The following is a 23645-nucleotide window of genomic DNA, read 5'->3' as shown; positions in this document are numbered from 1 at the left end:
TGGGGGACAAACAGTTGTAGCGAGATGCGGTGCAGCGCAGCAGGGGTGGTCCCCAGATACCATGGATTCATACTTTCCACCTGACGCACAGGATGGAGAGAACACAGAGCTGGCAATTACCAGACTTCTCTATATATACTGCGATCTTGGCCAGCTCCACTCTGCTGTGCTCCACTCCGAAGGCTGTCTCAGGGCCAAGCTGGAGCTAATGAAAGCAACACACTCCTAATGGACTATGGATGTGTGTGTATTTGTGGGTGTGTGGATGCATGAGATATGGAAAGAACAAAGAAAAGAAAAGGGACCGTAGAAAGTCCTTCAGATGGCATATTAGTGAGCTCTCATTTTCATTTTCTTAGCTGTGGCACAAAGTGAGCATCCATGTCTGTAGGGTGCAGTAAATCATCTATATGGGCTGAGTAAAAGCAGCAGAAATAAACTGCAAGTGTGATCCAACAGCCATAATGTGCTGTACTGCCAGCAAAGGAAAGAGACAGACAGACAGAGACACTGTGTCTGAGACATGAGATCACTGAGAAACCAGGTGTGTTTCCATCGTCCTTCAGCTCAAACACCAGCAGGCAGGTCTCATACAAATACACTCACACATAAAGAAAATGACACAAATAGCTCCAGGTGACAAACACACTGGCAACTTAGACACTATCACAGTAAATTTCACCAAATGGATCATGTCCCACTCCCGCTGATGGTCCACTTGCAGAGCCTGTGAAGTGTGTGCACATTCTTTATGTGTCACTGTGTGTGTGCCCTAACCTGCTGGCTGGCTATTGGATGAATGAATGGGCATCCACTCCTGGAGGTCCGGTGGCATTACAGAAATAACTCTGCTGACCAACGTGACCTCTACTTGTTCCCACACAGCCTGTGTCCTGTTCTAATGGAGGCTCGAGCTCTATTTCAGGGGCAGCAGCTAGATTTATCTTGCTGCCCTCTGCGTCCTGAGATGGTGACAGTGACGTGGCCTGGTGTAACTGATGCTTTGCTTTTTTTTCCCTTCATCCTGCCTCCCTGACGCAAGCACTCACAGGATGCAATAAGTCAATTTTGGGGAGTCAGGTGACCTGGCCGCCTCCTTGCTGTTTGTGCTTATTTTTGATTTCAGACCTTAAAACATGCTAAAAATACAACAGAGCAGAAAATAGAGAGCTGTAATGAATCATACGCAAGTGTTCAGATAATCTAGCCTGATAGTCTGATGTCTCGTGATGAAAGGTGGGAGAACAGAGAAGAGCTGACCAGTGAACCACAGAAAGTAGGTGTGCTGAATTGCTTGCATACCACAGAGACCTTGGAGCATGATTATCCTCCTCAGCAAACTTAATCTTCATTCAGGTGGATGGGCAGTCTGGCAGAAGGCTATGAGCTCAGTGACCTACTGTATCTGCTGAGAGGCTGAATATTATTCTTTGGAAAAGAAATGCATTGCCTCAGGTCCTGCATTAGATTAAGTTGACTGATAGCTAAAATCTGGAATCTACGAATCTGGGAAGATAACCTGCACATTTTAAGCCCTCATTTCTACAGTAGTGGAAAGCCTTTTAAGAAGGAAGAGGAAAAAAATGAGTGGCTCTTGCATATAATTGTGATTTTTGGAGTCTGGTTTTAGAGTGCGGCATGTGTATTTTGGTGTGTACGTAAAAATCATAAAGCAGAACTTCACCTTTAATGGAAACTGGAAACCTGCAGGCAAATATGATTCAAGATTAACAACAGAAAAATTAACAAGAAATAAAAAAAAAAGGTTGACTGCACATCTGGAGCTGGGAAACTTGCCCCGACTTTCACTACACTGCAACGTAATCTGGCCAATCAAATAAGGAACAATCCTGGTAGATTACTTTGTAGCTCTGTGTATTTCTGCTGTTTACTTTGCGATAAATCTATTCCTAGTATGATAAGAGTTGCAAAATCCAGTGTTATAAATGGCTGCACAGTATTTTGCCATCTGATAAAACCACCAAATCCATAGATCCTTTAGTCAAACAGGCCTCTTACTCCTTCTAGCAACAGCAAGCCCCCACCATTACAACCCTGTGTATTGTTTTAATAAAGAGCGTTTAAACAATACAGTGGCTGGTCTGAATGTTCCTGTTGGTGAAGGAGTTATTTAGGTTTAATGTAAACATCATGTTAGGAATGTGCTCACAGTGGCATATTTATATTAACAGTAGTTGTTGTGTTAACTTCTGTCAGCATCTCAGGACCAGATTTACTAAACTGGACAAATTGATGTGTGGAGACAAATCATAAACTGTTGATGAGAAAAGTCCAGTTCTGTGGGTTAATACAGGTGAAACAAATTAATTTCTCTCAGGAACAGGGAAAATCAGTGCAGAGTCACGATCAAAGAGATCTGTTCATTATTAGGACCCTGTGATTTATCTGTAACGCTAGTGCAGCTTGTTTCTTGTAACAACACAGATGGCGTAGGCCTGAACCTGATTACCTGTTAACTTATGTAAGATGCGCTCATTGGCTCAGATCAAAACAGGCTGGTTTATTGATTGAATATATTAATTAATATATTAAACTATATTAAAATCTGTCACTATGTTAAAAAATTTGGGTTGCTTATGGTTCAATGTGAGAAAAGACACATAAGCTAAGATATAATTTCTTTGGAAGTGGGTAATGGCTGTAAAATATTGCTTAGGTTTCATAAATTAGTTTGTGAATCACAAATCTCCTTCCCAGAATTTAGCTCTCTAGAATGGAAACTACAATAAACATAGATGAAGCAGGTTCAGATACAAAGATCTCTGTATATTCAACATTCAGGGGTTACCTTTGTCCTGCACCTTTTGGTGAGTACAGAACGGTTTAACCCTAAAAAAAGGATTCGTCCCATGTACATCATGTAATCATCATGTTCTCATCACTTTGACGCCTGCATTTAAGGCATTTATGAAACACTGGCACATTGCAAACACATTAACCACCACTACCACCTGAGGTAACACAGTGGTAAAATGTGAGTGTGTTTATGAAAGGAAATGCTCTCAGCACTTTCAGTAGTTATGCTAAACAAATGACCAACGCAAGGCAGGTCTTCAAATAATGTTATCTGCTCTCAGCTGCTAAACCGTACACTATCTTTTCAGTGTTTGCTTCATTAAAATGTTTCTTTCTTATAGAATACCGTTACTGTATCAGTTATGCTTAAAGCATTTAATGAACATCAGTAAACTGCAGTTTTCATGTGAGGCATTATGGTCTCATTTCTACCTACAAAAAAAAAAAAAAATTAACTAGGATCACATATGAATTTCATGAGAATGCATCCTGTGGTCAATGAGGGATTTCGCTCAAACACACATATGTTAATCTTCTGGTGATGAGAAAACAGAAACATGGGTTCTTACAAAAATTTCACTTGGATTCCCCCTTTAAGAATCGTGACTGTACAAGAAAAAGGAAGAGGAATGATAGATTTCTCCAAACAAACATCTGGTGTTAAAATACCACTTAACAAGTTCCAACCTCTCAAGGACAGAGCAGTCAATCCTCTACAGGATTGGTTGAAACCCTTGCTTGGGCAGTGCGGGCTTGTTGAAAGGATCAAACAAAGGAACACATCACTGAAGCTTGCCCTCTTCAAGGATTAGAATGAGGATTAGTCGGCCTCCATGCAGCAAACTGGAAGGCAACCATTTTGTGTTAGGATGGAGCATTTGCCAAAACTGACAAATTTAAAGAAAAACTGCACAAGTCATAGCAAATCACGCAGCAGATCCAATCCTGAAGATGTTGTCTACACAAGTTCAATTAGCTAACAAAGCACAATTTGAAGCATTACATCCTTCATAAATGGCCGTGATTTAAATTTGTGAATATTTAACATCCAGAAGCACAAGACTTTCTTTTTTGACAAGCTCCAATTACATTCTAACCTGCGTTGCGGCTCTACTTTGATATGTAAAAATTGTAACGCTAAGAACAAAAAACTTGTGTCATATCTGTCAGCTGTCCACACTGTCAGTACATTCATAACATAAAAGAAAGGCAAGTACATCAATGAGCAGGCTGAACTCATGTCAAGCAAAGAAAAGAAGAAAATATTTAGGACAAATAAAAGCAGTCTTGTTTTTGTGTCCACTTATCTAAATCCAGTAACACAATAAGCATGAGGGAGGCATCTGCAGGAATGTGTGTGATGCATAGTTTAAGACAGAAAATGTGTGCAGAGAAAGTGAGGGATGAAAGACAGTGGCAGCAGGGCAGTTAAGAGGAGGGATGAATGAGACAGAGCATAAAAGCAAGGGCAACAAAAAATGGAAGGAGAGGTGTGAGCAGGATGGGAGGGAAAAAAAAGACATAAGGGGGATCAACTTGGCGAACAGCTGGGCGGGTGTCACAGGGGTCAAGCTCAGGAAGCGGTCACATAGTCAATGTCATCCTTTCATCTCATCTGCTAGAGATGCAGCAACCTAAACTGTGCTCAAATTTAACCTTCCAAAAGCACAGGTTGATCCAACTTTCATGCCTCTCTCTGCTCACCACCCACCACTTTCTTCCCCTCTCTGGCCTTTTCCATCTGTTCTCTTTTATCACCGTCACTTATTCCTGTCACACATCTTAAACTCTTAATACATTTCTTTCTTCCACATTCCTGCTATATTTCTCTCTATTACTCTCCCTCATTCTGTATCTTTTTCTCATGATAACTGTCCTTCAATCAGTCTCTTTCCATTTAAGATGTGGTTGAGTGGAGAGCAAAGTCAATCTTTCCTGTCTGAACCCCTCCAGGAGTTTGAGCTCCTCTCCTCTGCCTAAACAAACTTTGAAGCCAATCAAAGGGGCTCATATTATTTTCTGTGGAAGGAGACCGCAGTAGGTGAATACTTTATATTTCAGTGACAGATCCACTCAGAGCGGCTCCTCCTTGTCTCTGCAAACCATTGGCTTCGCTCATGAATGATACAGTTCAGTGGCAAAACAAACAAAGCGTGACAAATCCAGATTATTGTCTGTAGGCAAGATAAGGTTATAATGAGAAAGTGCATCGGGGGAAATTGATCCTTTTTCAGGAAGCTGTCTGATTTACTGGGGGATGCCAATAATAACTTCCTGTGTGTCCTGCCTCTAATGGTTGGCGGATGAAATCAGGGGTTGTGGGTGGAAGGTTTGAGCTAAGAGGGCAGATTTCATTATGATGCAATATCCTGATAAGTGCATTTGAAAGGGGGTGTTTGCTGCCTAATTATTGTCTGTGGCAGGGTGTATTGAAAAGCTGTCGGATTGCCATTGACGGTCACAGACAGAGACAGAAATATAGCGACTTTACAATGGGTGACAACAGCAGTAAATGAGTTATCAATACATAAAGCTTTTGACCTTTTATTTCTGTCAACGAATGGAAGAGGAAAAAGATTAGCTACTACAATTCACAGATCAGCGCTAACACATGATTCACAGATGTAGCAGGGGAAAAACATGCCTTTGTGTATTAGGAAAGGCAGTCATGTCTGAGAAACACTGACAGCCAAGCCACCAACCTACTTGGCTGCACATTAAATCTACATGCCATAGGGGAGAGAAATGGGCCTGCCGACAGGCCAGTTATTAGCTGGGGGAACGTGGGAGGAATGGCAGACATTAACATAGATTACTCGAGTATGACTGACAGTTTCAGAAGGGCTTTTTGTGACTTACCAAGTGATTTGGGACTTGCCTTAATTCAGCGAGGGATGCTTTAATACCGTGGGCTGTCTCTGCTATCTTGGCACCGTTGCCTTGGTAAGGATGCCAGCAGGGAGGAAATCTTTTTCTCTTTCTGCAACAGCACCCCCCCAGGAAAAACATCCCCACTCTCAGTGGTTTAGATTTTGTGTTTCTGCAAGTAATGATGGGAAAGGCTGTCAGGCCAGCAGCTGGGGGTTAAGGGCCGTCTTTTGGACTATATTGAATGTACTGTGGTCTCTATGAAGTCTGTCTGGAGTTATCCAGACGAATGTCGTCGTTCTCTAAAAAAACAGTGTGTAGCATGGATCTCTGGGAGATCAGGACAACAAATCAGGAAATGGGAAATTTAATCAGTATGTTCCTACACAGTCATATTCATGTTTTGTAAAGGACAATTTATGCAAAAAGAGAACTTGTACTGCTTGAAGATTTGGCTTTTACAGTGGGCCCACAAGAAAACTTAAAGATAAGAATGAGTGAGATCAGACAGAAACCTTCTGGTTTAAAACAAAATTCAGAAAGCAGATCAAATTAAAATGAGCAATGCCAGAGCGCTGCACAAAAAAAAAAAAAAAAAAAAAAGAAACTGAAAAGCTTGGCCATATTGCATGTTTCTGTTTGGTTCCATCTCTCAGGGCCACTGTGGCTCCTTCCTGATGTGGTTTTCATTATTTATCCAGCATCTATTGGACAATATTGGAACCAACTCTCAGCTCTGCTGCCATATTGGCAGCAGGACTTTGGAGCAAGCAACAACAGCGGAAGTGAAGAGGAAGAAGCAGCAGTGTTACTGAACATTCAGTCTGGACTAAATCATTGTTTGCATAGACAAGAAATAACAGCAAATGCAACGTTTATCATTGTTACTTTTTTAAGGGTAAATACTATTGAGTCACTTCAAAAACACATTCCACTGTTTATTAAGCTGTTGTGCAGTTGTTATAAATTAAGTTAAATCTGACAAAGAGCTGCAATTTACTGGTGCAGTCCAGCACAGACAGTGTCCTAAAGGTTATCAATTTTCTTTCTAACACTGCAGATACCAAGTATGGTATGAACATGAGATTAGTTACCTGCTAAAACCAAACAATGGCTAATGTGTCTCTGGTTCAAATTACATTTACCATAGGGTGTCATCTCTAAGCTGTTTAACGCATTGGGGGATGTTGAGCTTTAATCAGAGAGGCTCAGTGGAGCCAGTGGATTAAATCACTTTTTATCTGCACTTCCTTTGACTTTCCCTGTGCAAAGGCTTGTAGTGTAAATCATAATGCGCCCCTGTTGGGCTCACTTCAGTATAGTTTATTGCTGTAGTCACATTTCATAAATTCCACTTATTTTGTGTATTGAGTAAATCCACATCAGGCCAAAACAAGGATAACTCTTTTATCTCCTCTCCAACTACAAAGTTTATCATTTAAAAAAAAAAGAGAAAACAGTCTTCATCTGTGCAACATGTAGATTTTTTTGTTCAGAACACATGCAAACATTGATGTGCATGCATCCATGTTTAAAATCACATACAGAGTGTATATTTAGGGCAGACAGAGCAACATGTGTGTGTTTGTGTACACATGTATGCATGCTCACAGTCAACAACAGCGACAGGGAGTGCCGCTGCCGCATTGCACAGAATACCTAAACAGCTGTAGTGCTCCATCAGGGCTATCGATCATGTCCCTCTCTCTGAATCACAATCAGACGTGGGCAGAGCCGAGCGGCTGGTGCAGGCCTCTGTGACTAGCTTGTTGGACAACTGCTACGCACCCTTCATATCAACGAGGCCTCACCAAACAAACCTGACCTGGATAGCTGATGAGATCCATCTATATCTGAGTGCATGTTTTTGAAGAACGTGCTGGAATACAGAACCATTACGTGCACATTTTACTTCTGTTTTAGTTTCAAAGATGTCTGATCAGAACAATTCCAGTTAGAATATGACATAAAATATTTCATGTGTGTTACATTGTGCTTTCTCAAATAAAAACTAATTGGAAACAGTTGAACTCTGTTCACACAAAAGATACATAACAATAACTATTTCATAGATCCATTAAAGCCATGGCTCTCAGTGTTGCAGGTATTGGTCCCTTTCCTGTTTATCACACTTCAAACTGACACCTGTGAAAGTGAAGGATAGGCTGCAAATGTGATGTAAAGTAAATACTGAAGCAGCTAAAAATTTTGCTTTCCTGGATGTTAAAGACATTGAAGAGTTAGTGCTTTACTTATGATGGCTTGATTCCACTACAGTAACAGTATCACTTTTATCAACTTAAGAAAAACTTGCCCTTTTACTTCCCTCGAGGATACCATCTACAAAGCGTCTGCTATTTGTCAAAGAAGCTTCACCTCCACACAATGACTTAGAATTTCTGATATTTTGAAGAAGAACTACTGAACTTTGGCTGATTTTCTTAGTGAGGCACTGCCTAATAATGGCTAATTCGGTATCCTGTCCTCTGAGCTTTTTTTTCCCAGTCAGTAAGAGTCAATCTGATGTTGACTCTTGTCTCATCTGCTCTGTCCCTTTCTCTTTCTTTTTTTTTCTCTTCCTCCAATGTTTTCTTGCATTCTTATAATGAATCAACCAAGGTGGGTGTGCAAAACAGCTAGTGTGTTGATATCCAGTTGCTGGCATGTGATGTTGTGTGTAAAGTGAAACTTAGCTGTACTGTGACTCAGTGTACCCGAAAGAAAAGGTTGTGAAGTGTAATTTGTCAGCCGTGGTATGCTGCTGGGCAATGACGGCTCCAGGAATGAACATTATAAATGTCTCTGTGCCATCAAAACGAGTAAGAAATGCACACTTTAAGGTCAAAAAGTTACATAGTGCCACTTTAACCTGTCATTTTGCCCATAAAAAAAAATCACATTATAACAAACATGGTGCACTGTGTCAAATAAAAGTGCTATGGATGGTTGCACTTGAGAACATTCATCTGTTCAGCAGCCAGTGAAAACTTAACTTTCACAGGTTGCTTTTCACTTGCTTATTTTCTGGTTTGGGTTTTGAGGAGAATTCTGACTCTGTGTTGCTCTGAAAATCAAAGTTAAAACCACAAAGCAGAAAAGTTTTTAACAGCTCTGTTCTTTATTTAATAACACTATCTGTCCCATTTCTTTTAACTCCTGATCATATGTCAAATCAACCCACTGCTGCTGTGCTACATGTGCATCACTGTGACTGCAGTGGTTCACACTTGGAGCTGTTGGAAGTGATAGGAATTTGTTACGAGGTACTACCTTGTTAGATTGGTGTAACAAAATGTTACCGATGAGAACTGGGGGAAGTCACACATAACACCATCATGTTCAGCTGTTCTGATTAATAGAGAGTGGTGCATGTCTGAAAAGGGGATATAAAGGGTAAAAGAAGATACAGTCATATAATGCATGATACTTAAGCACAAGGCATTTTTATATTACAATAATTATATGACTCCAGCTATATAATTCCCAATAATTGTACCCATTATGTTCTACAAGGTTCAAAGTGACAGGACGGTGGTGTTTGATTCATTCATTCTGACTTTGCTTTGCTTGTCCTTTAATCCCATCCGGCTGTTGTTGCATATGGAGTGCCAGCATATGTTAAACTGTAAAAGCCGTGTTAAAAAATGAAGGGTTTCTGCTCTCTGAAGTACTTGGGGGCTGAATTTGTAATGCACAGCTCTACAGGATAAAATAAAGTGGATCAAAATGAGACTTTGTATGAACAAGTATTCCCTATCAAACAGAGGAAATAAGAGGTTTGCCGGTAAAAGATAATGCAAATACAGCTTGAAATTAGGCAAAGAAACATACTGGTCAGTATTTGACGAAACACAGAAACACACAACTACACATGATGTCATTTAAAAACTTAACAGTAAAACGGAAGTGTCATTAGATACCATCTGCTATCGCAATCACCACATCAATATCAGCTCAATATCTCATGTAATCAGAAGGAAGTTAGACATTATTACATTAAAATTAAAGCAAGAAACACATGAAACCTGTCTACGGCCTTATTATAGCTGCCATCTGCTAGCATCTCTATAATTCTGTGGTCCACTCTAAATATTCCTGCTTCCTGTTTTGGTGTGTTATCTGTAACTCTGTGGTAACTTCCTGCCAAGATGATGACTTCCTTTTCATTTGTGTTCCGGTGGTCTGGCACCTGACATCTAGAAATGTACGTCCTAGCATGGCACAGTTGGGTTACAGCTCAGTATCTTCTTCTACTGAGTCTGGACACCCCTGCAGTTTTGACAAGACCAAATACCTACACACATATGCATGCACAACCTTATACACACATCCTCATCTCTTGACATGTGTGATTGAGTGGCTAAGATGGAAATGCATGGGCGTGTCAGATAGAGGCTGGAGAGGATTGGTAAGAAAGCCCAGAGACGTGTGTGCGTGCATATTAGGAATACTGTGTGTGCTGCCTCAGTCATTTTGAGATTGTGGGTTATGTTTAAACACTAAATGGTGGTGAGAAAAGAAAAAAGTCATTAGCATTATATGGTTGCTGACATTCAATTTAGGTCAAAGTCAGCGATGCATGACAATATTTGTGCTTATGTGGTGTGTGTTTGTGTCAAAGCTAACACAGTGTGGTAGTCATGGCTGTCACACGGTCGTGGCCATGCACGTGTGAGAGTGCACAAACTCAGACAATCCTGCTGTGCTATGTGTGGTGGGAGCCCCTCCCGGTGGGTGCCGCTGAGCTGTCAAAGCAGGATGGATGAAGAAGCTGGCCTGCATAGCAAAGGGCTCAGGGGAAATCCCACCATCATGACACACACACGCACACACTCACACAGACACACACACACACACATAACTTGTAGAGACTCTCTCAGTGCACAGAAGGTTGGTGAACCTGCTCTATACCGCAAAAAATGTGAATATGCATGTTTCAATCTGAACACAGAAAGAAATCTAAACATGAGAGCACAGAGGGTGTGCACTTGAACACAACCACACATATACCGCATCTGTGAGAAACCGGAAAAGCCCTCGGGGCCCTTTGCAGAGGAACATCTGAGTCTGATAACAGAAGAATGTCCAGAAATCCCCATTTAGCAGACAGCAAGTCAACATGGACAGTGTCAGAGAGGAAAGGAACAACTCTCTTACTCAAAGCTCTTCCTTTTTCTAAAATACAAAATACAAAGTCTTTACCCTTCATTATTCATGAACAGAAAATGTCAAAGAAGGCACTTTAGAATCAGAAAAAAAGCTCAAAATACTTAAACATTAACTCTTTCATCAATCTCACAACCTAAATGTTTTGGACATTTTGCTTAAAATGATCAAAACTTTAGTCAACCAGTTCATTTAGTGAAATCTGGAAACTTTGCCAGGGGGACCAAAAAGCAGTTTTCCACTAACTTGTGTATAGAGTTTTCATAGACAAGTGTTATTGATTTGTTTGATTTCTGATGTTCTAACTCATGCTTTTGCTCACACACCCATCCTAGATAGACTGTGAGCCTGTTTAGATCTTGTCTGATTATTGGCTGCTTGTGTTTCTTCCCCTCAGGCTGTGCTGCAACATTTCATCAGTATCCTAGATCTAAGCAACCACTTTGCAGAGTAGAACACTATTGGAAATTAAATAAATGATGGCAAAAATAACAAAAGATAAAAGTCAACCTTTAATTACAGAATTTACTTACAATGCACACTGACTGAAATCACAGTAGGGAACAACAGCAGCAATACTAGAGCTTGCGAAGGCCAGTTTTTGTAAGTGCATATTTAAGAACAAAGCTAGGAAGGGGGAGATTTCACAGACTCCTTAGAGGGAACCATAGTAGCAACAGACCAAAGCAGACCTTGTAAATTTAACCATTCTTAATTCAACAGAAGGATTTCCTCGATCAGGGCGGTAAATCTCCATGCTTGGCACAAGCCTGAACAATCCATTAACAATAATAAAGCCTGAGCGGCAGGGAGATAGACCCTTAAAGGCGAAGGTCAGCCTGATATTACAGCTTTAAAGGTTTCCTATTACGGCTAAACTTCAATATAACCACTCACCTTGCCTTTAATGGCTGCTGGCTATGCAGTGGCTGAGCACATATGGACATTCTAAATCCACTCTTTCTGAGATATTACTGGATAGTGGAGAACGATTTATGGGTCGGTTTCTGGGCTGCTGGTTGAAGGTGTGAGTGTTGTTAATAAAAATGCAACAGTAGTGAATGAGATCTCACAGTTTCGTCCTCTCTGGCCTGCACATCCTGCTGGGATGCAAGGCAGAATTTGAGTGCTGCAGCACCTGGCCTCAAAAGTGCTTAAGCAGCATTTTTTTCTTTTCTTCTTCTTTTTTTTTTTTTTTTTACATCCAGAGCTTTATTTCTGACACTTTCATATCTTTATCCTCCTTCCAGCTCACTTTTCTTCCAGCTGCCACCTCTTGACATCCTTACAGCTCTGAAGGCTTTGATTCCTCACCATTCCTTATTTCTGGAGCTATAATGCCTTGTTGGACAAGGAAACATTCTGGGCAAACACACATGGGATTGTAATCTTGTCTCTACATCTTTTGTCACATTCTTTCCTTAACCTACTTTCCCCTGCCTGTTTTCTCCTTGGCTGCTCTCTAAAGGGTGACTTCCAAAAAGAGAAAGGAAGGAGAGAGGACACTGCAACACGGAGCAGGAGCAGAAGAGGAAAGAGGCGAGAGTGCAAGCTCTTAAGTAGATTGCAAAGAACAGCACAGAGGCATGAGTGTGAATATTAAGAGGGTTTTCTCCTGACCGAGAAGTTCCAGCCTGCAGCAAGAGTACCACCGGGGAGAGAAAAAGATGGTGACACACAGAGAAAGAGGAGTCCTGCAGAATAATCAACTATTCAGCCAAAAGCCATGACGATTAGCTTCAGGTGTCAGACATCAGAGTGGACACCATCTATCAGGCTGACCAGCTGATCTGTGATGAGACATCACTGATGAATTAGAAAGGTGGCAATTTTTCTATTAAAGAAATTAAATGGGTCAGAAGAGAGTAATTGAAAGCAACAGAGGGGTTCAAGCTGATCTAATAGGAGAAGATAAAACAGTTATGTGGGTCCAAATGATGCAGCTTCACAAAAGAGTCTCCATAATTGTACCATGACAATGTTTCATGGGTATTTCTCTTGAAGTGTACATTTAAAGTCCACGCAAAATCTTCCTTAATAATGATGTTTACCTGCCATGTGTCAATGTCATTCAACTACAATGCATCAATAGGTGAAGAGGCACACACACACACTTGATTTTCTCACTTTATGAGGAGGGATACTGGATTGTGTTCATCCGCTGACTCTCATGTAAGGGACAGTGGGATTGAAACTGATCTGACAATGATTTCTAGTCCTTTCATGTTTCTACTTCACTCAAAACACAGGTTTAGGCTGACATGTAATGTTTAGGGATCTGTTTTATCCTGGGGAACTGTGGATGTTCTTCAACGCCATCTCAGGATTTCTTCCCCTGATTCATGACTTGATTTTGCTTTATTTGGACATGAGAATAAACATGCGTAATCGCATGGAAATTGAATCTCCTTCAAGGACGAATGAACTATGACTGGAAACCAAACATTCAGTCTTTTTGTGCATTTACTCATGCCAGACTTTGTGAGGGAGTGTGCTCTGCACCATCACCACTCGACAGGGAGGAAGAGCAATAGTATCTTACTGTCTTGAGATGTAGCTTTAATTATCTTGGTTTAAGACAGTAGGTAAGAAAGATAAGGGTAGCCGGAGCTGAGCCCCCAGATACAGTGACAAGCAAACATTCTTCTTGACTTTAAACACATAAACTGTCACTCAATGCTTATTTCCTTCAGCACCTATTACACATTGTCTTGTAAGACAGGGCTTAAGTGAGACTCACCTGGAATGCCTGGTGGGGTTTTCAGGTATTTTCCGTTGAAATGCTGTATCACAACTTCACACTTCTCTGTAGACTCCATCCTGCAATAAAAAAAATACAAAAGGTTCATTTTTAAATATGTGCTGTCCATATGTGGTAAAAGTTCAAATAAAACATCTAGTCTTAAAAAGTCCTACGTAAACTTGTGTAAGCAATATATAGGGCTGCTGTTTGGGTCATATAAATATGACAAAACTTCCTCATAAAAAAAGGTTTTGTTCACATTTTGGATTGTGAGGTAAATACTGCCATAGATGCAGGTATAAAGAATAACTTGACTGCGTCCCCCCGGATGGTTGGATCAGTATGTTAATTCTAAAAAGTCCAGGAAGACTATCCAGAGTTTCTTTTTCTATCTGCTGCAGAACATCATTGTATGCATGCCAAAGAGGTTCATAATGACATTCAGGGCTTTCAAGGAAGGAGTTGTGATGCAGCCTCTCTCTGTGCCTAATAAAAAAGACAAAGGATAAAAAAAACAAGAGGAGCAGGTGAGAAAGCTGCAGAAATGCAGAAGAAGGTAAAGATGAGAAGACAGTGATGACAAGCTTATGTTGACTGGATAAAACAGGCTGTTTTCAGACGGGCGGAGGAGAAAAAAATGCAGGAAACTGACTGACTTGTCTCCACTCCCCCAGACACTGGATCAAAGACTGCAAACAGGCCAAGCAGCTGGCCGGCAGGAGGGCTCTGATCTCTTACATCACAAGCCTACAGACACTTGTGTCATAGACACATAACTTCAAAACATGTACAAATGTATATCAAACACATATGATTGAACAAAATCTACACTTTGTTGGCATACACACACATACATCCTCTGTCCGTGTACTGTCCATATGAAATGAAAAATTATTGTAACACCCAAAAATGCCAACCCTTCCACTCTAACAAAAGCTAGCACAGTGGTATGCAAAGGTTTGGGCACCCTTGCTACAAATGATCTTAAATCTTTGTGAATGCATATGAAACATTAAGCTTTATTTTTTTTTTCTTTCTCTTTTTTTATATTGGTCTTTTATGTGTAAAAATACTAAAAAGAAAAAATTTGCTCAAAGTCATTCTAGGCATCCTGTCATTTGATAGTAATCCTTATGGCAAGTATTACAGCTTCCTTTGCATTCTTCCTTTAGATTGTTCAATCAGGGGATCGTGGTGTCTTTAGCTTGCACTTCTTGAGATGGTCCGTTGTGGATTTAGCATTGTGTTTGGGATTATTACCCTATTGTATAAATTGCCCTTCTCTGATTGCTTACATTCTGTATTATGTTTACTTCCATAGTTTGCTGGTATTTAATTGAATCCATTCATCCTGCTACTGGCAAACTGTTTCACACGTCACTGCTTACAACACAAGCTGGAAGTATAACAGATCCATCATGTGCTTCACAATTGAAGAAGTGGTCTTTTTCATTAAATTCTGCACCCATTTTTCTCCATGCATAGCTTCACTCCTTGAAACCATTTTAACTTCATTAGTCCACTGAATTAGTATAATGCTTGCAATCATGTTCATCTCCAGACTTATTGTTGATTTTGTGTTGAGGATGCAGGAAAGGTTTTCCATTGATGACCCTTCCATGAAGACTGCCTGATGGAACATTTGCACCATCACTCTAGAGCATATTAAATCTTCTTGAAGGTTTTCGGCAATCAAATGGGTTTGATTTGAATTTTTATGGAAATGCTATAAGCAGCTCTCTTGAAAAATATTCTTTGTCATCAAAAACTCAACTTTACCATGATTTCCTCACATCCATCATGAATAACTAAGCTGCAAACCGTGGATGGAGAAACAGAATGTTTGAAGAGGGGTGCCACAGAAAGCCATCCAGGATCAGTTTCACAGTTTGAGGTAAACCTTAATTTTCTGTTCTCTCCAGTCTGCATTAGTCGAGGTGTTGGACTGATTATTGGCTGGATAGGTGACTTCCTAGAGCTCACCCTGGTTAACCTTCAACTTCACAGCAATAAGAAGACAACAGGAATAGTATTAGAAATAGCTGAGCACATAATTAGTTTGCTTATTTTAAAAGGACAAACATGATATATTGGCAGATGCTGAAAGGTGATATTCACCAAGATGGGGTAGTCATTTCTTCATGTTCTCAGCTTTAATGCAGACCTGAACTTACAGCCAAATAAAGATCCTTTACAAACATTGTCTAACTATAAATATGATGCATTTATAGTAATTGGTTGTCAGATTGAAGGGGGTGGCACTATCTGCAACAAAACTAAATTGAACAATACGAGGTAACAATTGTGTTTGCACACATGAACGAATTTCTACAAAACCAAGCATGACAAAAGAGAAAATAAAAAGAAGCACAATGCCTGTCTCCTCTTTGACCTCCACTCAGTTGCTCAATGTTAGTGTGATGTGGGTGTGAACGCTGAATTGCTGGTCAGCACACACCCACTCTATCTGACACTGAAAAGGTGTCAGTGGGGAAGGTTTCCGATGCCGACAGACCGCCGAGCCCTCAGTTCAGACAGACTATAAATTCTACTTAAATGTCTCCTGGCTCTAACTTTAGGTTTAAATTATAGATATATGCAGCAAAAGCAGGTAAATAGACTTAATAAATCCAGCTTGTTGAATTAGAAACTACTATGTAAACCTTTCTTTGTGGCAGCTTAGATACAAGAGAAGCTGAAAACGGGTGTTCACAACTGACTATAACAATGACCTCCAATTGTTGCAGCTTAATTGTTTGAATTTCAATAATTAGAAATATATATTAAACAAACAAACAAACAAAAAACATCAACCACCGGGATCAGTCTAAGACCAGGATTTCCATTTCTCTCCACAAGGCTTCTAAGAAAAAGTTAAACTGTGTTAAGTCAAATAGTCTTCAGCCTGAATTTGAACATGATTTAGTAAACACATTTCAGGTTTCCTAATGCACACAGAGGTCTGACATCACAATAGGACTGCTTTTCCATGCAGGTGGGAGTGATTGCTATGCCTTTATGATCATATACTCCTGAAATGTGCAGAATTCATCGCATTTCAGATTTTCATGCTTTTTTCACCCTCACCTCCTGAAATACTCATATCATCCTGTCAGCCTCTCACTTCTCTGTCTTCTGTCTCTCATCCCTCTCCTATCGCCACCCTCATCCTTCTTTTTTTTTCTCCAACCATAGCTTCTTTATCACTCTCTCCGTCCCATCCATCTTCCTACCGGCCCGTCTACACCCTTTCTTTTTGACGTCTCTCTCATTCCTCCCCATCTTTCAACCTTGGTTATTTCCTCCATCTTTCACCATTATCTTCACACTCTCCTGCTCCATCTCTCTCACTTTCCATGCCCTCCTTTCTTTCTCTCTCTGTTCATTCTTTTCTTTCTATATTACGCCCAGTGGATATCAACATCTTTGTCCCGTTACTCTCCCTATGACTTTTTTTAGAATATGTAATCTTTTACACTTTCTGGCATAATGAATCTCTCACTGACCCTCTTATTGACCGACTCTCTCTCCTCTCCCTCTGTCCGGTGTGTGTTTGGGAAAACTGACACTAAGCGGCAAGTCTGACTCAGCTGATTACTAATCATAGCAACTGGCCTCATACACATCACTAGCGCTCAGGAACCAGCAATAAGATGAGCAAAAAATCCAACTGAGAACTAGAAAGAGGTTGGAACACAAAACATTATTTTACATCATGTGCAAGATGTATATGTTGAAAACCAGAAAACTTACATGATAAATATATAATTTCAATCATCTAGATTTAGAGGCAGAGACAAATATATATCACACACACACACTTTGATGTCATGGTTACATAAAAATCATGTTTGATTTATAATAAACTCTTAATCTTTGTATAAATTGTACTTAATTATTATAATTATTTGTATAAATGTTAATTATCTGCTGTAGTAATTGAGATGCTGTTGTATCTCTTATAAAAGAGAATTTGTAATTTAATCAAGAGCTGTACTAATTAAACTGTGTTCAATTTAATTAAAAATAAAAACGGAAATGTCAATTAACTATTGTGTTTTCAGTAACCAGTGGTCCACATTTATAGTATCTTGAGGTAATTCCATGTTCTTAACAGAAGATGAATCTTCATGATGACATGAAAATCATGTCATGAAATAAAAGGGTAAAAACTCCATACGAGGATTTTTTTTCAATAGGAAAAATAAATAAAATTAAAATTGATTTAAATAAAGTTTATTTAAGTATTTTTTTTTAATTGATTTATTTTTTTATTTTAGTAACATTGCTTATTTTCTATATTTTTCAATATTTACTTTGTAATTTCCCTCTGGGATTAATAAAGTATTTTTCAAATTTTCACTGATCATTTGGTTCATTTCTTTAAATTAGGAAAATACACTTAAAATTAAAAAAATACACATAAAAGAAATCTGCTGCTAAAAAAGCTGTCAAATATAAGTTCTGTTACTTCAAATCAAATAATATGTGGAAACGAAGATTTCATAAATTTTGTAAAAATAAATAAATAAACAAAATAAAGTATTCCACAAAAATTGCCGCCCACTCCCCACACCAATAAATAAATAAATAAATAAATAAATAAAAATAAAATAAAATAAAATAAAAAAATTATATAGATAAATTCCAGCAACTTTTCAAATTAAATGAATAAAATTCCTTGAAAGCATTTTGTTTTGTTTAAATCATTTTATCTATTCAATCTCTTTTTAAAATAATAAAGATTGGATTCTTTTTGCAAAAAAAACAAACAAACAAACAAACAAAAAAAGTGTCATGAGACCACTTTTCACTCTGTTTCATGGGTCTGAAAATATAAAAGAAAAAGGTTAGTTGAGAGGAAAAAACTACAAGCGAGCATATAGGCAATGCCATGACGAATTTAAATTAAGGCCGTTATCCAGTCTATTATTTCCCTGACTAAGTACGACATTATTTAAACAACTATTTTATTTCTTGAGTTGATTGTCTAAAACCTTTTTGATGTTTATTACTTTTTTAGAGGTAGATTTTTACAATCTGTAGAAAATCTGTTTCAACTTTCTATTTAATTATTGGTTTAAAACATTTAGAAGCAGTCTTTTTAAACCCCCTCTTTTCATTCATTTAGGCGAGAACTGCTTTGCTCCAGCATCTGTAAAAGAGCAAACTGAAAAAAGAAATACTCCAATACTCTAACATTTTAGGTTTGTCCATCAGATATATCAGTAGAGATAAAATGAACATGTACAAACATTTCTTTTAAATTAAGATTATTCAATAGACAGAAAACCTGTGAAATTTCTTACACTTCAATTTGAGCTATGTTATCTATTTAACTCATGGCTTCAAAGCCTAATGAACTAAATATAGTCATTTACACACAGGCGCATATGCTTCTATACTCACACATTTATACCTCAGTGCAGACATCCAATCATACCAGTTACAGCTACATAATGCTTTCAGTTTAGCAAGCACCTTTTGTTTTAATAAAGCTATGAAATTATGATTTATGTGGTTGGGATCTCCTTCATCAACACAAAAGCTGTTTTGAGATTATTTGCGTGATGATTTGGGCTGTTTCTGTTCTTGATGTCTCTGACATACGTCATCAACCTTCTGCTGAAATATTTAGCAATTATTTGACTGGGATTGTTATTGCTGCTTACTTCTCACAGGATCAGCTTGTGTTCTTTATTAATCCCACTCTGAAGCCCACTTGGGTATTCAGTGTGTCTTTAATACCGTTTCTTCTTTATTCTTTTCATTACAAGAATACAGGCCATTCGTGAAAGAGTAAATAAGGCAGACAGACCAGGAGGCAGACAGGGAAACAAATCAGTCAGTGAGACTGTTTGATGGTCAGGCTTTTTCGGCTGGACAGTTGGTTAGAGTCAGACAGGTAGACAGTGAGGAAGGCTGGCTTTTCTGTGTGTGCTGCTGGTTAATGGCATCAGGTGCTGCTGTCTGCAATGATTAGTGCTAGGGCTGGAGTAATGGGCTCTGATAACAGTAATGGATCAGCCCACAAACACTTAGCTCAGTTTACTCTCTCTAATGCCGCTCACAGTCCAACCCTCAGCAGCTGCCTGTCTGTCTGTCTGTTGACACAGCTAATGGGAGTTTTACATTTCATAAAAAACATTGATCTGTTTAGTCTCTTTTGGATGGTTTTCTCCTCCTTTTACTGACATGTTTCAGCATTCTCTCCATCCACGTCTCATATTTTTGCTCACTCCTTTCACTTTCCATTCCCGAATATTTATATAATTTAAAATACATTATTTGTTTTATGCCTTCCCATCTTCAAACCACTTTTCTTTTCTTTTCTTTTCTATGATAACCTTTAGAATTAGCTGTTTCTTTTTTTTTTACTTGACCAGTGTTTCACACTCATGTCTCCCTGCCTCCCCTGCACTCAGTCTTCCTTTTCATCATGTCTCTTCCTCCCTCCACTGAGAGCTTCGTGAACAGGTGGCCTGTGGCAGGTTGTTGCTGTGCTCGGCTTGTTGGTCTGCAGGAGGCTGCCTACCTGTCTGAGGGAGCACAGGTGAGAGCCTGCTTTTTAATGTGTGTTAGTATATGTGCACATGCGCTTGCAAGTGCACATATGCACGGGTGTGTAGAGGCCTATTTGTGCATATGTTTATATTTGTGGGTAAGCGCCTTGCTTGTGTGTGTGTGTTTGCTTGTCTGTCCTGCTTTAACCTCTGGTAATAGAGCAGGGAATAGAAGAGGAGTTCAGCCAGAGCAGGTGATTAAGAAAAATCCCTGCAAGATGGCGGTTGTGTGGCCGTCAGCGGCCTCCTCTGGGTAAACAGGGAGAGAAGTGAGGAGAGAAATGAGAGCCTGGTGGCTGCTGTCGAGGACAAGGACAGACTGGTTTATGACTTTGGGGGATTAACAAGCTGAAGTGGAAACTTTTCTTAGTAGAAAAAGAAATAAACTGCTCAGTTATGGACTTTAAAATATAGAAGCAGTGACTAAACTATAAGGATTACAGGATGATTTCTTGTATCAATGAATGTTTGTGAATACACAGATGTGAAGGCACAAACTCAAATAGAAGCAAAAAAAAAAACAAATAATCCGAGCTCATTTTCAACACTAAATAAGTCACTGCACACAGAACGTCAGTGCTCTTATGTGCATGTATATGTGAATCTGTTCTTGTGCACATCCATTATAAGTTCTCTGTTCAGCTAGAGGAACTGAAGGTAAAATGTGTATGTCTATGGACATGAACTTTCATTAAATTTCTGGCTTATTTCTACAAGATGAGTGATACTATTTCTAATGTATAGGCGAACAAATGATGAATAAAAGACCATTCTGTTCTCTTTTGTCCTATAATTGCCTGTTATTGTTGGAAATGTCTCCAGAGAGAGCTTTCAACTATTTAAAAAAAACAAAAACATTATACTGATGAGTGTGTGTCATCAGGGTTACCTCGACTAGCTTTTGAGACTTATCATTTAAAACACAAAGCTGCAGTTAGAAATAAAACAAGGGAATTTGTAAGATATGTGTTGACAAAGTGATTATGAAGGTATATACAGAGTGGGGTTTTCAGCTTCCTCTAAAAGACAGCTTCTCACACTGGTTTCATTATCATTGTTTACCTGGCAAAGCCAACTCCTCTGCTGACCCCATTGGCATCCCTCAGTATCCTCGTGGAGATGACGTGACCCAGGGGCTTCAGCATATTCTCCAGCTCCTGCTCATCCATGGACACTGGCAGGTTGGAGATGTACAGGTTGGTGGGGTCCTGCTCTTGTTGCTGTGAGGAAGTATGTTGGGGTGCAGAGGACAGGGTGAAGGTGGACAGATGGCAAAGAAAAAGAGAGAAGAGCAAAGGTAAAATTAGAAAAGGAAAAATTGTATCTCCTTATATTGCAGTAAATGTGAAATATTCATCAGCTTTGTGTCATGGGTAATGACGTAACATGTTGGAAAATGGCAAAGTGAGCAACCAAATTCTGGATGGACATGTGACTTTTGGCCTATCTACTCACATGCAGGATGGATATATATCAATAATTCACTGTGCCTTTGGCTTTGTATGTGTGATTCAATATGTGCATTGGCTACATTATGAATCTATGTGAGTGGCAACTATTATGGAAGTGAAATTCTGCATTAATAGCTAGTATGATGCAGATATTTACAATGAGTGTAATGTGCTTGCTTAATGGCAGTTTAAAAATCAGGAAAAGACAGACGAGCTGCGGTTTGTACAACAATGTTTTCAGCGTAGTGCCCAGGGGCCGTAGCTCACTGGGTTCGACTGCGCAGCTGGTGGTTGGTTGAGCCTGAGGTGGCAGAGGGTGCTTGGTGAGCTCCATATAAAAACAGCTTGAGACAGCCCCACCAGTCAATCAGTCACTGAGCCATCACAGTACAAGTCCCAACAATATGCATCTGTGTTTCAAGCCACTCAGTCTCTAAATTAAGCATGAAATGCCATCCTCATTGCTAATTATGTATTTATGATGCTGTAGGCTCTAAGCACATTAGCATACTTTTCAAACTTTCCAAATCACATTCAATACATCCTTCCTCCAGGTAGTAGGTGACTCATCCAATCAGGCAGCCAGCCAGAGTCTCTCTGGTTCAGAATCACATGGTCCAACCTTTTATTGAACAGCAGCCAGGACCATAACAACTTAAAATCCGTCAAGGACAAATGCAAAACATCTACGTGTGCTTACCAACAGTGTAATATGGTGACTAAATGTACAATGCAGCATTTTGATAAGGTGTGTATCATCTTCAGCTTACTGATACTTGGCAAAATTGGGTAGATAGTACCTACCAGTACATTTAATTTGAACCAGATCTTAATTTGAGGTCGGTTTAATTCAATTTTAGTCATTTTATTTATTTTATGATATAAAAAAAACAAAAAAAAAAACAAACAGGATCTTTTGAATTTTGGCAAAAATTTGAAATTTCAGCATTGTTAACTGCATTTTAAGTGTGTGTATACTGTATGTCAGATTTGTTAGACTTTTTTTTTTATTTAACATAACAGCCTCTACCATTAGTTGAGATCAATAATGTGCACACTGAAGAGATTTTAAAAGAGGCATCATCATCAAAGGCAGCAATCTGTTCAATGGTGAACAATCTAATTATAAAGAAAGCTGCTTAATCTGGTGAGATTTACAACAGCAATTGTCTGAGACATACATCCAAAGAAATGTTTTAAATTACATTATTAAAAAAATATGTTTTTTTCACTTTAAAAACTTGCAACAAGACAAGTGAGGAGAAGAAGGAAGGAAACTGGGTAATTGGCATGAACCCCAAGACAAACTACACACAAGTTTTATTTGTCTATTTGTCTAAATCCCAAGCAGCCTTGTAGAAATTCCTCTTTTAAGATGAGTTGATTTCGCCTCAAAAATATGATCTGATACTCATATGCAGCACTGTAAACAGCAGCTTCAGTAAGTCTATAATTCAGAAGTCGGCCGTCTTCTCAGTTGGGGGTTGTGGCGATACTTCACTTGCACACTACATAGACACCCTCTTAAAAAGAAAGAATTCTTAAAGACTGAGATTCACCACAGGCAACGCTGTTTCTGTCTTGCTCTGCTTCCCGTTGATGACTGAGGAAGAGCTTAAAGGAAGTGTCTCCACCAGTGTCCTGTCTTCGTCTTTCCATCTGTCAGAGGAAAGGACCAGTCCCTCCCCTGATTAATTAGCTGCCTTATCTGACAGGACATGTTTGATCTGATTAAAACCTTTGGGAGGAAGCTGGTGCCTGAGACTGTGGCTTTTTCCTCCTTTAACCAGGAACTCAATTACCTAACTAAACTCCTCCTTCCTCTGCAGGTTGGCTGCATTTGTGTGCTCCAGAATGCATGAGGAAAAATCTCACAAGAGTTTGTATAACACAGGATTTGCCTGTGAATGAGGTTTAATTAAATCGGTCTCTAAAAATCTACTGTACATGTGTCACTCTCCTGTTAAGTCCCTTGAGGGTGCATAGCCCTGCAGCTGTGCTCTGCTTTTGAGTTCCTTTGGTTATGTGAGCTGCTGT

General features: G+C 39.3%; 1 protein-coding gene across 5 annotated transcripts in view; it reads right to left on the bottom strand.

The window, feature by feature from the left end:
- Positions 1–23645, bottom strand: part of rbms3 (RNA binding motif, single stranded interacting protein) — a 306045-nt gene that overhangs the window by 57634 nt on the left and 224766 nt on the right. For all 5 annotated transcript variants that reach the window (XM_042011495.1, XM_042011491.1, XM_042011493.1 and 2 more), the window contains 2 exons: positions 21220–21377; positions 13592–13671 (listed from right to left, as the gene is read on the bottom strand). In XM_042011495.1, the coding sequence (XP_041867429.1) occupies positions 13592–13671; positions 21220–21377 (238 nt within the window). The remainder of the gene's footprint in view (positions 1–13591; positions 13672–21219; positions 21378–23645) is intronic.

The sequence above is a fragment of the Melanotaenia boesemani genome, chromosome 17 (assembly GCF_017639745.1).
Source record: "Melanotaenia boesemani isolate fMelBoe1 chromosome 17, fMelBoe1.pri, whole genome shotgun sequence".
NCBI lineage: Eukaryota > Metazoa > Chordata > Actinopteri > Atheriniformes > Melanotaeniidae > Melanotaenia > Melanotaenia boesemani.
The sequence above is the reverse complement of the archived record's forward strand: the minus strand, read 5'-3'. Positions and strand labels throughout refer to the sequence as shown.